Here is a 13,832-nt window from a genome sequence, read left to right on the forward strand (position 1 = left end):
GAGGTTGAGGCTGTGGTGAGCTATGATTTTGCCCATTATACTCCAGCCTGGGCAACAGAGCAAGACCCTGTCTCAAAAAAAAAAAAAAAAAAAGAGTTGGCCTTTTCTTACCTTACAAACATCAAGGTAACAGCTAGCATTTATTGGGAGCTATTATAGGCTAGGCTCTGTGCTAAACTTTCACATTTAATTTTGTCTTCAAAATGACCCTCCAAGGTAGCTGGTAATGTCTCATTTTAATAGAAGAGGAGCCGAGGTTCCTAGAGCTCAGGTGGCTTGCCCAAAGCAGTGCTTGCAGCTTATTTCAGCATTCCAAGCTGCAGAGTTCCCCATAGGTTCTGTCAGCAACACACATTCATGGCTTCAGCTGCCTAGTAGTTAGGGCTGACTTTCTCCTGATAGTTGTGACCAGCAGCGAGAGTTCATCTCTACCCTTTTAAAGGTTATTCTGTTTTAGTTCCTGCTCCAGATCCCTGGCTCCCTCCGGATGGAATGTTTGTGGTCTAGTAAGCAGTACTGAGCTCACTCTCATATTTTTGTACTTCCTTCCCTCCCTCAACCTGCACACACTAAACAATTTTCTTACACTGAAATGCAATTAGCAGTCCTGGCAGTTTATGCAAAGGTTGGGATACTCGTCACACATTTACCAAAATGCTTTATTATTGAGCAGAGTGCCTGATGGATCGTGAATATGCCTTTTTTTAAAAAAAAAAAAAAAAAAGAAATCTTGTACTTTCTTTTTGTACAGTGTTTGCATTTAATGAAATCTATGCCTTAATTACCTATCAGAAAGGAATGAGATGGTTCTAATATGGGTTCTAATGAAATATGCCCTTGATGATAAAAGTTAGTTGCAGAACACTATGATCCCACTTAAAAAAACTGGTAAAAGAAATTACCATTAAGTGTACACAAAGAACTACACAACAGAAAAGCCAGATTGTTAACTGTAGATGTTTCCAGGGATTATGGGCAACTTTATGTTTTCCTGTTTTTCTTTTATGTGGATGGGTATTGAACTAATTTTTAGAAACCGAAGATAATTAAAGAGTGCATTCTGTAGCTGTGTTCAAAAAGGATAGATTATTGAAAAGCGGTAAAACATGAATATTTGTTTTCCTTAGTTCTTGAGGTTAGCCCTTTTATGCCAAGGCAGGATGCCTCAGCAGCAACTTAACGAGCCCAGAAGAAGGGTCTGACCTGGCTCCCTGGCAGGGAGGGGGAGGGAGAGAGCAAAGTGTTCTTCTCCTTCCATCTCCCCCGCCTTTCTGTTCAGCAGTAACCGTCTTGCAACTTCTTGGTTATGAAATGATTGACCTTTCTGTTGAGCCTAACAACACCTCTGCTGATGCTGGTTTGGATCGGAGGCCCCAGGATGTGGAAAAAGGGTGTGTAAGAGGAGGGCGCTCTGGAGATATAAATGTGTGCTTTATTTTCCTCCTAAAGCAAGAGGATAGGGAAGGGAAGAATGCAAGAGCAAAGCTTACATTTTTCAGTAGTTGCGGCAATTCTGATACGTTGATCTCATTTGTTGTGGTTTAAATACACAGAGTGAGATTGTAAGGTGCTGGCTGTCTGGGGCTAGTTCTACCTGAATCTTGGGTATTGCACATTATGTGAGAATTAAGGTTATGATTTGATTTGAAAGACTAGGCTGTTTGCAGCTTCAGTAGCGAGTGTTCAGCGATGTTTTGCTTCCCTGGTGTTTATGTCTGGGTGTGGTTGTGATCCCCTAGCCTGGCTTCTGAGACAGCAGTGCAGCCTCCTGGGGGATATCTCTGTTTCTTGTGGCTTCTGGCCTGAGCCCCGTACAGGGAACTTTTCTTTTCTCCTTAGTTCCTCTGAGGGAGGAAAGCCTTATCTTTTACCTTAGAAATGAAGTCCTGCCCTCAGAGATCTGGCTAAAACCCAAAAAATTCCTTTGCTGTGTTTTTCATTGAGGCAGATTCTGTTTATAGGTAAGCAAAGCTGGATGTGAACCCCAGAGAGCGGGCAGGCCATGTGACTTCTCAGCTGCCCCAGTCACTGGGGAGCAACTCCAGTCCCACTGCTGCCATGCCAAGGGACTGACATGGAGAAGACATGATGCCATGGTAGAAAACCGCATTTCCAGAGAAGCACAATCACCTCTGAGTGACACATTAGACCCGTGTGTGAGGCGTTGTGTAGATACTTTGCAAATTACCCGTGTTTTTTGGTCCTATTTCTTTGTCCACTTGTATTGTATGTGATTACAGCCCTTTCTCATTTTACATAGCAGGGAGCAGAGAGGGCATGAGAATAAGGTGCAAGCATTCAAACATGAATTGCAGTTTGGCTGTGGTTGTTAAAAATTTTTGATATGAGCTAAAATTTTATTAAATTTTTTTTATGGAGAAAAAAATAGAATCAGTTTGGAATCCCAGGAGGCTTTGGTGACTTTTTTTTTTTAATGTATTCGTTTCATTAGAGAATTAGGTAAACCTTACATTACACAGCCAAGGCCAAAATAATTTTGCACAGTTAAAGTGTGTTCCAGAAACCAGTCACCATTTAACTGGATTAGACTTCAACAAGGAGATGATAACCTCCAAATAACCTTCATTTAGGAAGATGACATTCCTCTAATATGTGGAAAGATAGTAGATGCATTTTCTTCTCTCTGCCACAGAGGAAGAAATTTTCCCTCTTGAGGCACCAACACTATTTTTTTTTTTTTTTTTTGAGACAGAGTCTTGCTTTGTCACCCAGGCTGGAGTGCAGTGGCACAATCTTGGCTCACTGCAACCTCTGCCTCCCGGGTTCAAGCAATTCTTCTGCCTCAGCCTCCCGAGTAGCTGGGACTACAGGCATGTGCCACCATGCCTGGCTAATTTTTTTGTATTTTTAGTAGAGATGGGGTTTCACCATGTTAGCCAGGATGGGCTCAATCTCCTGACCTTGTGATCCGCCCACCTTGGCCTCCCAAAGTGCTGGGATTACAGGCGTGAGCCACTGCGCCCGGCCCAACACTATTTCTTTAATGCTGCTCTTTTCCACTCTCCTTTCTTTGGTTTCCCCTTTCCACGAAGCTTCTTTAGTCATCTTTGCTCATCCTTAAAATCCTGATGCTCATCTCTGTAGAATCCAAGAAACCAGAGTGTTCCCATGAGTGTGGAGTAAGTGTTGTCATCTGGATACCCAGTCATAAGTCTCCTTCTTCTTGGCCAAGGGTGGTTCACTAAACAGTGTCACCACTTTCATAGACTTGGAATCAGTCGGCCTGGTGACTTCACCAAATAGCCGAGCACTGAGACAAGACATGCGCAAGGCATATTCTGAAAGAGAAGACATTTCTTGAGTGGCAAGGAACTGGAGTCCCTGGAGTTGACTTTCCTCACCCACACATGGTGACTGGTTTTAGTTTAAGAAGGGCGGGGTTTGGTAAATGTTTGGCATCCTATCTGCTTTTATTTTTTATTTATTTATTTTATTATTAATTTATTATTGTTATTTTTTTTGAGACAGAGTCTTGCTCTGTCGCCCAGGCTGGAGTGCAGTGGTGAGATCTCAGCTCACTGCAACCTTTGCCTCCCAGGTTCAAGCAATTCTCCTGTCTCAGCCTCCCAAGTAGCTGGGACTACAGGTGCCTGCCACCACGCCTGGCTAATTTTTGTATTTTTAGTAGAGACAGGGTTTCACCTTGTTGGTCAGGCTGGTCTCAAACTCCTGACCTCAGGTGATCCACCCACCTCAGCCTCCCAAAGTGCTGGGATTACAGGCATGAACCACCACTCCCTGTCTCTATCTGCTTTTAATAACTTATTTGAAATGCATCCTGTACTGAGATTTTACGTTTCTCTATCCTCTTAACCTCCTTAGTACTTCTGTAGCACTTGCTTTCCACCTTGTTTAGTCATTTATGTGCTTCTTTATTCCCTTTGTCTAGACAGATTCAGTCTTTTTTGTCTTCACCAGTTTGTTCATCTCTGCTGTAAGCATGGTAGGGATCTGTGCAGTTTGGCTGCCCTTCTTGCTGTTCACAGTTTGCCAAGGGCCTCCATAATGAAATGGATTTGGGTAGGATGGTGCTGTGGGTGACATGTGGAGGAGGCCTTCCTATGAAGCACTGCCTTCCCTGGGACGTGACAAAGGACAAGTGAAGAAGCCAGGCTTCTGGACTCTGGCTGCCCATTAGAACAGCCAGGGTGGGGCACTTTGAAAACTGCGGGAGTGAGGGCCCCACCTCCAAACAAGCTGTTTCATTTAGGTGGGTGGACCTGGACATCAGGGCTTGAAAATACTGGCCATTCTCATGTGCAGCTGCATTTGAGTTGAGAATCAGTGCTTTCAGGGAAGGGGCTGGACTTTGAGGACTTATGTTCTCATCCAGATTGAATATTCAGTGATTCCATGAAGTCTATCTATATTTATGCTGGCCACCCAACATTTTAAGTTTTAAAAACTATTTTAGAAAACCTACAAAATAATTTTGTATCCTTAAAGTGCAATCTTCCTTTTTCTTTCTCACCTCCTCCCACCCTCTTTTAGCTCCTACAGCCATTTGATTACTTCTTTTATGGTTTCATAGTTTTAAATGTTTGTAGAAAGGTGTTGGTCAGTCAGAAGGTTGTAGTGAACCTTTTAAACAATTATTTTGGAGTATAGACTGTGTTTTGTGTTTGCATAGACTATCTCTGTGGGGTTTAAAAGCTACTAACAGCTTATCCAATTTGCCATTTCAGACCTAGGGAAGCTGAATAATGCTACTTCTGTTTTACATGGGATGAAAGATCAAGACCCAAAGGACAGAAAGATAAGGCAGAGGGGATGAAAGAGGGGCCCCTGTGTCAGGGGCTAGCAGTCATTAGCACTTCACCTCTGCCCAGATGCCTCCTCAGCCAGCTAACAGGGACACCTGATCTCTCCTTGGGAAGATGTAGCACATTAATCTGACCTGTTGTCTAATTGTAAGCATGAAGCAGGCATTGAGGCATTAGATCACCACAGCGTGAAGCAAAAGAGCCAAGAGAGACCTCTGCACAGGAGTGGCCTTCTGTGCCTTCGCCCATGTTTGTGTTCTGGCACCTGTCACCTTATATTGGAAATCACATATGTTTGAGCCTCCTAAAGTCAGAGGGAATCATGTCTTACTCATTGTAGGAGGCATATTCAAATCTTCATGATTGAATCTAGTCCTGTCAGGCTGAGCTGCTGCATAATATGAATGTTTACCTGTGTCCTATCTAGATAGGGACTGATGGTATTTTCTGTTTAAATGATTTAAGTAATAGGCACTCATATTTTCTCAACTGTTTTGCATGAAATTTAAGGCATGTAAGATAGAATGAGGAAATACTTGGTTTAATTTAGTTTTTACCCCCTTCCTTTTTACCTTATGACCAACAAATACAAATAACTGCTTGTCAATAAAAAGAAGCCACAAATCTGTTCCTTCTGGACAATGATTACATAGCATTTTTTTTGTGTGTGAAGTGCTCATTTGAACTCCTTACAATGAGAAAGCATTTCATCTAAGGGAAAAAACACAATGTGTCTGGCCATATTTTTGAAGTTTTAGAATGTGTTACCATCATATAATGGGAAAAATGCTAGAATTTTAAATACACAGTGCTTCAGATTTATTTAATATTTGTTTCTTACTAGTTGACAGAAAAAGCAGCAAATGTAAAGTAAAATGACTTTTTATTCTAAATATTGTTTCAGGAGCTCTTTCCTAAATCCTTGTGAATAAAATTACACTTGCAGTATATTTATAATCCTTTATAATCCCTAAATCCTTAAAAAGCAAGTTGACCCAAATGTTTAAATAAGGACTTTATTTACAGAACTGAATATTTCTAATTCTCTTGGGATGTCATTATCTGGCTACATATGAAACAGTATTCACTTATGCATGCTTCAGAAACTTCATACATTACTGTGCATTTGTTAGTATGTGAACAAAGAAACTTGTTTTGGTTGTGAGCAAAATGCAGATTTACTTTCAAAATTGAGTTTTAGTATAAACTCAAATAGGTTGGCAGAAGAGGAGTTTAATTTTTATGTATCTAAATAAGGCCTATTTCTTCATTAAAAGAAAATTAAAACCAAGCCCCACACCCTTATTGAATCTGTCCCAATAAGATGCTTTTTGGATTCTTGTTTGTGCTATAGTTGGTTTTGATTTACTTTGTCTGCAAACAGAAATGACGTAGATACTATTGCTCCAACAAAACTAAAAAAAGATTTTCACTAAAAGTACCCAGATCATATCAGTGGGAATAAATCCACTGGCCTCAGTATATTTGCCCTAAAAGGATCTGTTTTTGCAGTAAATATTGTAATTGGAAGTATATGTTCTTTTAGACTAAATAAAGTTTTACTTGAGGACATTTTTCAGTTAGGCATGTTTATTTTGGGGGTTTAGTATTGTCTTCCCCCTTATTTATTTTTACTTATCTGTATGAGCCAAAGCTCCAGCCAGCTCTCTCAGCCCTTAGCCTGTTGTAAGTTGCTGACTCCTTTTCTTGAAGATGGAGTGTCCCCTTTCTGGGCATCTCTAACCTCATCCTTGCCTCCCCCCGGGTCCCCATCTTCTCTGCCTGCGATTCCTTAGTTTCTCTACACCTAAAATGTTGGGGTATCCCAGGGGCCTGTCTTGGCACTCCCTTCCTTTACTTTCCCTCCCAGATGTGAGCTGCTCATGTCCAGCCTAGACCCCCCGTCTTGGACTCTAGGCCCACTTACCCAGCTAGATCTAGCCTTTACTTTCAAGTCCTCCTGGTCTTACTCAACATAGACAAAAGCAGAACTCATTGCACTGTCTCCCCAAACCTTCTCCACTCTGCACTCCCTCTGTGAGCTAATGGCACAGTCATCCACACAGAAGCCTAAGCCAGAGCCCTGGGTACCACGCCCCATCTTCAATATCCTCAGCCCCCTATCCAGGTCACCACCAAATCCTGTTGGTCCTGTCTTCCAGAATCTTTCATTCAGCCTTTCTCTCAGCCTTCCTGTCAGCCTTCAGTGCTTAGTTCTCAGTTCAGGCTCTCAACATGCCCCATCTCAATTACTGTAAAGGATTCTAACTAAACCTTCTCCTCTGGGCAGGGACTCACTTACATTCATCTCATATTTCTGAATCCCTGGCTCTAGCATCTAGAGATGCCTAGAAAAATGTATAGAAATAAAATGAAGTAAATGACTCAAGTACTCCATGTAAATAGGTGAGTCCAGGACAGAGTTATAAGGATGACGAATTCAGGATTTTATCACGAGTGGACATTATGCCTTCATTTTTTAGAAAATAGTACCTCAGAGGCTGGGTGCGGTGGCTCACGCCTGTAATCCCATCACTTTGGGAGGCCGAGGCGGGTGGATCACCTGAGGTCAGGAGTTCAAGACCAGCCTGACCAACATGGAGAAACCCCATCTGTACCAAAAAAATACAAAATTAGCCAGGTGTGGTGGTGCACACCTGTAATCCCAGCTACTCGGGAGGCTGAAGCAGGAGAATTGCTTGAACCTGGGGGGCAGAGGTTGCAGTGAGCCGAGATCGCCCCATTGCACTCCAGCCTGGGCAACAAGAGCAAAACTTCATCTCAAAAAAAAAAAAAAAGAAAAAGAAAAAACAGTGCCCCAGGTCTGTTCTGGTAGAGGGTTTTATAAACTTACACACAGATAGAACCCACTTTTTATTTAGTCTCTTAGTATACTTGACCAACTTGAAGTAATGTTTAAATGGAATTAGGCTTTTTAACTATTTGCAATTTGTTGTTGAAACTATATTTGGCAATATGCCCTTTGCCTTCAAATGTTCTGAAATTGTTAGACCTCAGTTATCTCCTTTATATCTGTATTATGCATAACTTCTTGGTGCTTCTGAATGACGGGGCACACCTTACCCTGAGCATGAGAACCTTGAGCTCAATTATGCCTGAATACTAAAACTTACCAGAGCAAGGAGAGAGAGACTTTGGTCTTTGACTAAAGTGTGTCTTTTTAAGATTCTGAGTAAAGGATAGGAGAGATTGGTCCTTGGAAAAAAACTACCACAGCCTCGATCATGACCAAGTTATGATGTATTCTTCAGTTTCTTCTGACCCTGGGAATCCAGGGTACAGTCAAGTGATCTACTTTGTGTCGTCTTTTTGTTTGTACCATTTACTACTGAGTCACCAATAAATTCATGTGACTTCACACATTTTCTCTCTCCTTTGATATGTAATGAAAGACATCACTGCTCACTTCAGATGCAGCAGAAGACACAGCATGTAGAAACATCAGCTATTTTAATAAGCCTCAGAGGACTGAATAAGCTTTGAATTTTCTGTTCAGAGTGGGGTTAGTAATTGGGAAGAGTCACATGATTTGATAAAATAATCTTACACACTTGCTTAGAAGAGTGGCAAGGTTCTTGTATAAATTGATTATTTTTGTTTGACAAATGTTCTTTACAGAAATCACTTTTACCAGGAAAATCTTATAAACTCCTTTTTGGAGAGTAACTATGGCTTTTTGGTTGTTGCTGTTTTGTTTTTTTGTTTTGAGACACGGTCTTAGTCACCCAGGCTGGAGTGCAGTGGTACTGTCTTGGCTCACTGCAGCCTCCATCTCCTGGGCTCCAGCAATCCTCCTGCCTCAGGAGTAGCGGGGACTGCAGGCGCACACCACCTCGGCTGGCTCATTTTTGTATTTTGTATAGAGACGAGGTCTTGCCATTTTGCCCAGGCTGGTCTTGAACTCCTGAGCTCAAGTGATCGGCCTGCCTGTGCCTCCCAAAGTGCTGGGATTACAGGCGTGCACTAACATGCCCAGTCTAACTGTGGCTAAGTTTTTACCAGGCTTCTGTTGTGAACCATTGGCAAAGATGTGAATGAAACCTAGACTTCTTCCTGTCTTCTTTTTATAATTGACCAACAGTTTTTAGGTGTCTGCATGATGTATGATTATTTGGCAGTATAAAAGTGGGCTATAATCAAGCAGGTGCTCAGTGCAGACAGATGCTTGACCTGTTGAAATTTTGGCTATTTTATTTTATTTTTTTGAGACAGAGTCTTGAGCTGTCACCTAGGCTGGAGTGCAATGGCGCAATCTCGGCTCACTGCAACCTCCGCCTCCCAGGTTCAAGCAATTCTCTGCCTCAGCTTCCCAAGTAGCTGGAATTACAGGCACCCGCCACCACACCCAGCTAATTTTTTGTATTTTTAGTAGAGACGGGGTTTCACTATGTTAGCTAGGCTGGTCTCAAACTCCTGATCTCGTGATTTGCCTGCCTTGGCCTCCCAAAGTGCTGGGATTACAGGCATGAGCTACCGTGCCTGGCTGAAATTTTGGCTTTTAAAATCATTTAGGTCTCATCAGGAATCAATTATTTAAAATATAAAACTTTCCTAAAGATCCTTTTGACTCTTTGTAAGATAAAATACCTTGAAAGAATAGATCATAATCTTTATGACAGAGAGATCTTTAAGGTGTATTTGATATGAAATCACAAAGAGAAAAATCTTTCGAGTCATTGGTTTTGGGAATTATGTCATGAACACTGAATACAAGGATACTTTTAAAATTTAAAACCACCTCCTTTACTGTATGTGTTGATCTTTGACCTGAATTGGAAGGGGGATTTTAAAAATTTCTCTATAATGTTGTTAAAAAGACATTGGGCCTGTGGGTATTGGGCCTTAAATTGAATTTTCCTTATATAGAAAAATGGAAAAAATTGGTTTAGGTGTTAGGTCATAACAAAAAGTAGGCCCTTTTGAAGATTAAATTTATGCCTGCCTTGGCCTTGTTTAAATCCATGCCTGGCCACAAATATTAGTGTTGTGGCTGTCATCATCTGAGCAATTGCACAGCTGTTTCATTCACTGCCGTGTGGATTCATCTTAACATCTGTGCTGCTTTGAAGAACCTTCTCAGAGGTTAATGATGAGAGGATGTAGCAGTAGGGACAACACCATGGCAGATGAGATCTTTTATTACATTCTTTTAATCACGATTTTCAACATTAGAAACCAAAAGCTTTATAGTCTCCGTGTGAAGAAGCCCTGGTGAGCCTATTTGCTGTGATAATATTAGTCATGGGTTACTCAGTCTTTGATTAAAACCTCCTAGCTTTGTTGACATGCTAGTCGCCATTCACCTGCTAGGAAATATAGGACTGAGTTGTCATGGAAGGAAATAATGGTGCTGGGATTTGAATAAATAATTTATGAGATAATTTCAGAGCCTTTGTCTTCTTCATCCCACCATTTATTAAAGAAGACTTTCCAAAGTATACTGCCATGAGATCTAGAATAATTGAGTCATGTTTTGTGAACCACGTTGGAGACAGACTTCTCTGGGAGGCGACAGCTTCTCCAGAGGGGGCCTTTAGCTTTGGAGTGGGACCAGCCTGGGCTTGAATCCAAGGCCTGCTAGGTTGGGCTGTGTGTGTTCCCGGGCTGGTGGTTTAACCTTGCCAGGGTGCTTTGGGCATGTAAATCCTCTAGCGCAGCCCTTGGCATGTAAGAGGTGCTTCATAAGTGTCGTCCCCCTTCTCTTTTCTGTGGAAGCTGTGTGTTCACCTCCCATGGGAAGACATTCCTAGTCCCCTCCCGTGGGCTCCTCCTCCAGTGTTCCGCAGTGGAGTAGCCAGCGGGACGTCCCGAAAGAGCATGGTGCATTCATTCCGTGAGTGCCAGACACACTGCATGTTCCAAATAACACTCCTCCCTCTCTCCTCAGGTGCCTGAGATCATCAGCTCCATTCGTCAGGCGGGGAAGATCGCCCGGCAGGAGGAGCTGCACTGCCCGTCCGAGTTCGACGACACGTTTTCCAAGAAGTTCGAGGTGCTCTTCTGCGGCCGCGTGACAGTGGCGCACAAGAAGGCTCCGCCGGCCCTGATCGACGAGTGCATCGAGAAGTTCAACCACGTCAGTGGCAGCCGGGGGTCCGAGAGCCTCCGCTCCGACCCGCCCCATGCTGCGCCCACAGGGAGCCAGGAGCCTGGGCGCAGGCCCATGCGCAAGTCCTTCTCCCAGCCCGGCCTGCGCTCGCTGGCCTTTAGGAAGGAGCTGCAGGATGGGGGCCTCCGAAGCAGTGGCTTCTTCAGCTCCTTCGAGGAGAGCGACATTGAGAACCACCTTATTAGCGGACACAATATTGTGCAGCCCACAGATATCGAGGAAAATCGAACTATGCTCTTCACGGTAAAATATCACCCAGCTTGTGCACAGCCCCAGTCTGCCATACGCGTTCAAGAGAAAATCTGCTTTATGGAGCGAAGATTCTTAGTCAATTGCTTTTGATTTGTGTGTGAATCCATATATTTTCATGCTGAACAATTCTATTGTTAGGATAAGATCCTTCCTTTAGCCATAGCCTTTACAGTCATCAGGGAGAAACATGCCCATGTGTAATTTTTATCTCACCCCGTAATTATAAAGACACCTTTTCAGTGTGGAAAGAACAGTGAAAACTTGTAAATGAGGCCAGCAGAGAGATTTTAAAAACATATATGAATTTCAGATGATATATTTCAACAGAATCTTTTAGTTGGAAAACACCCTCTCTACTAATATTTTTATTTATGAAACATTTACCCTTTGCTAATCAGGAAGAGTGGCTTTGTGAGTGACATTATATTTGAAATTTATACCCAAACTGAAATGTTAATTTAGCCAATTGCTTGCTTGCTTTTTTTTTTTTTTTTAAAGAAAAAAAGCGTTAAATTGACAGCCAAATGCTAGAAAAGGACTGGACATGGGGGGCTGTCCCAGGTGGGTGGGGTTCCTGGTTCCATGCTGATCTGGGCTCTTCTGAATGGGTGTGCCCTCCCTGGGAGTCCCCTGGGTCTGAACGGACGAGATGTGGAGCTGTCCCAGCAGCGAGCCCATTTCTGACAATGGAGGAGCTAGTTTTTTCCTTGGCCTTCTCTTTGGCTTAATGCTGACTGACGCTCTGTAGAGAACAAAATTTTCTTAAATGCAAAGTCTGCTTCTTGTGTCTAATTCAGGGCACAAGTGAGATGGCCAGGGGGTAAAAAACCAGCTACCTAGGTTAGTGCAGTGTGGTTGTGTGCAGGTTTAAAACCAAGGGGGTGCACCCAAGGGTAAATAGGGCTGATGTTTTCATCTTTTGACCATTGATCTAGTGTACCGAAAAGAGTAGTCAGATTTGTGCTTTAATTTGTAATCTGTATCTTTTAAAAACAACTTCCTTGGTGACATTGAGAATGCTGCTCCCTGCATTTATTTATAAGTACTGACTGTTCGACTGCTGTGCTAACGTCCCTTGCCACATGCTGGAAATGCAGCCGTGAACAAGACAAGTATGTTCTCTGCCCACATGGAATTTAGATTCCAGTAAGGGAGACAGGCAACTGAGTGCACAAATAATTATCTAAGTATAATTGTGGTAAATGCCGTGGAGGAGAAGTACAGCATGCCTGAGAGCATTTCCCGGGGTAATCAGGAAAGGCTTCTTTGAGAAAGTGATTTTCACCTAACACAAGGTTTCATTGTGGCCACCTGGGAAGGTCTTCTGGGCTCACAGAGCAGCAGATGAGAAGGCCCTAAAGGCAGGGATGGTGCCTGGTGCCTGAAGAATCCCAGAGGCCTGAGTGCCTCCTTTGCTCAGCATTCTTCCCTCGGTTGTCACGGTCTTACCCCCTCTTGCTTCCTTTAGGTCTCTGCTGAAATGTTGACATGGAGGAATAATCTTATCAGTAAGGCCAATAGCAGCCTCACTTCCTGCTTTTTTGCTGTATTTTTCTCCATAGCACTTTTACCATTTGATACAATTACAAATAAACAAGTAAAAGATTTTATGTCCCACATGCCCCCAAGAAGATAGGCTTCGAGAGGGCATGGATTTTCATTTCTCTGTTCACTGCTGTCGTTGCAAGTGCCTAGAGCACAGCTGTTGGGTGAGAAATAAGTCCAGATGGCTGCACTGAAAACAAGGAAGGATGGTGCATAGAGATGGGGCTGGGACTGGAGGCAGCCCCATGAAAGTTGTGTTCATTAGGCACAACTTTATGGGTCTTGGTCAGGGTTTTGTTTTTTATCCTGAAAGGAGTGGGCAGTCACTGCATGCTTTAAAACACAGTGTGAAATATCTTTGGCTACAGAGCCAGGATACTTGGGGGAGGGCAAGAGTAGGATGGGGAGGGGGAGCGAAGCTGTTGTAGTAGTCCAGGTGAGAGACGGTGGGGTTGTGGCAAGTGCAGTGGGAGTGGAAGGGACAGACATGCAGAAAGTCAAATTAATGGGATGTACAATCGTTTGGATGCCTTGGGGAAGGAGAGGGATCTCAGGAGCCCCACCCAACTTTAGATTCTGACTTGCTCTTTACAAGCCAGCCGCAGCCAAGTAATAATGCCTTGGAGCCTCTCACCTTATGAGATTTTTGAAGGTTATTTTTAAAAATAAGTAAGGACTATCTTCATTATGTAGGTAAAGACAGTGACTTCTAAAGAGGCTAAACATACTCCAAATAGATACTTATTTGTTGTTTACAAATAAAGAGGATATTGTGTTGGCTCCTACTCTAGAGAGAGACACAGTCTAATTTAGAAAGATGTTGCGTGTTAAAAATGAATTAGTTTTTCATCATCTTTGGTCTCCACGGAAGGACAAGAGTAAAAGGCTACCTACCACTCTGCTGGCTGAAATACAGTTCAGAAGCAGTAAGTGTGCAAAAGCGATTCAGAGTGCAAAGTCCTTGCCCCAAACAGAATGCACATTTCTTGGGCCCCCTCATTGAGAGTATAATTCCCCTCGACTTACACCCCAGTTTCCAACAAGCTTGTATATCTGATTTGTATTTTACATCAAAGCATAAAGAGTGTAGAGGAGGAGATGGGTCTGGGAGTTAGAGTGGC

General features: G+C 42.9%; 1 protein-coding gene and 1 pseudogene across 24 annotated transcripts in view; one reads left to right on the forward strand and one right to left on the reverse strand.

Moving 5' to 3' along the window:
* TBC1D1 (TBC1 domain family member 1) overlaps positions 1 to 13,832 on the forward strand; it is a 248,917-nt gene that overhangs the window by 115,332 nt on the left and 119,753 nt on the right. For all 24 annotated transcript variants that reach the window (XM_063664446.1, XM_054484527.1, XM_063664451.1 and 21 more), the window contains one exon: positions 10,693 to 11,157. In XM_063664446.1, the coding sequence (XP_063520516.1) occupies positions 10,693 to 11,157 (465 nt within the window). The remainder of the gene's footprint in view (positions 1 to 10,692; positions 11,158 to 13,832) is intronic.
* On the reverse strand, positions 2,994 to 3,315 carry LOC129034830 (small ribosomal subunit protein mS33-like; annotated as a pseudogene).

This window comes from Pongo pygmaeus, chromosome 3 (genome assembly GCF_028885625.2).
Source record: "Pongo pygmaeus isolate AG05252 chromosome 3, NHGRI_mPonPyg2-v2.0_pri, whole genome shotgun sequence".
NCBI lineage: Eukaryota > Metazoa > Chordata > Mammalia > Primates > Hominidae > Pongo > Pongo pygmaeus.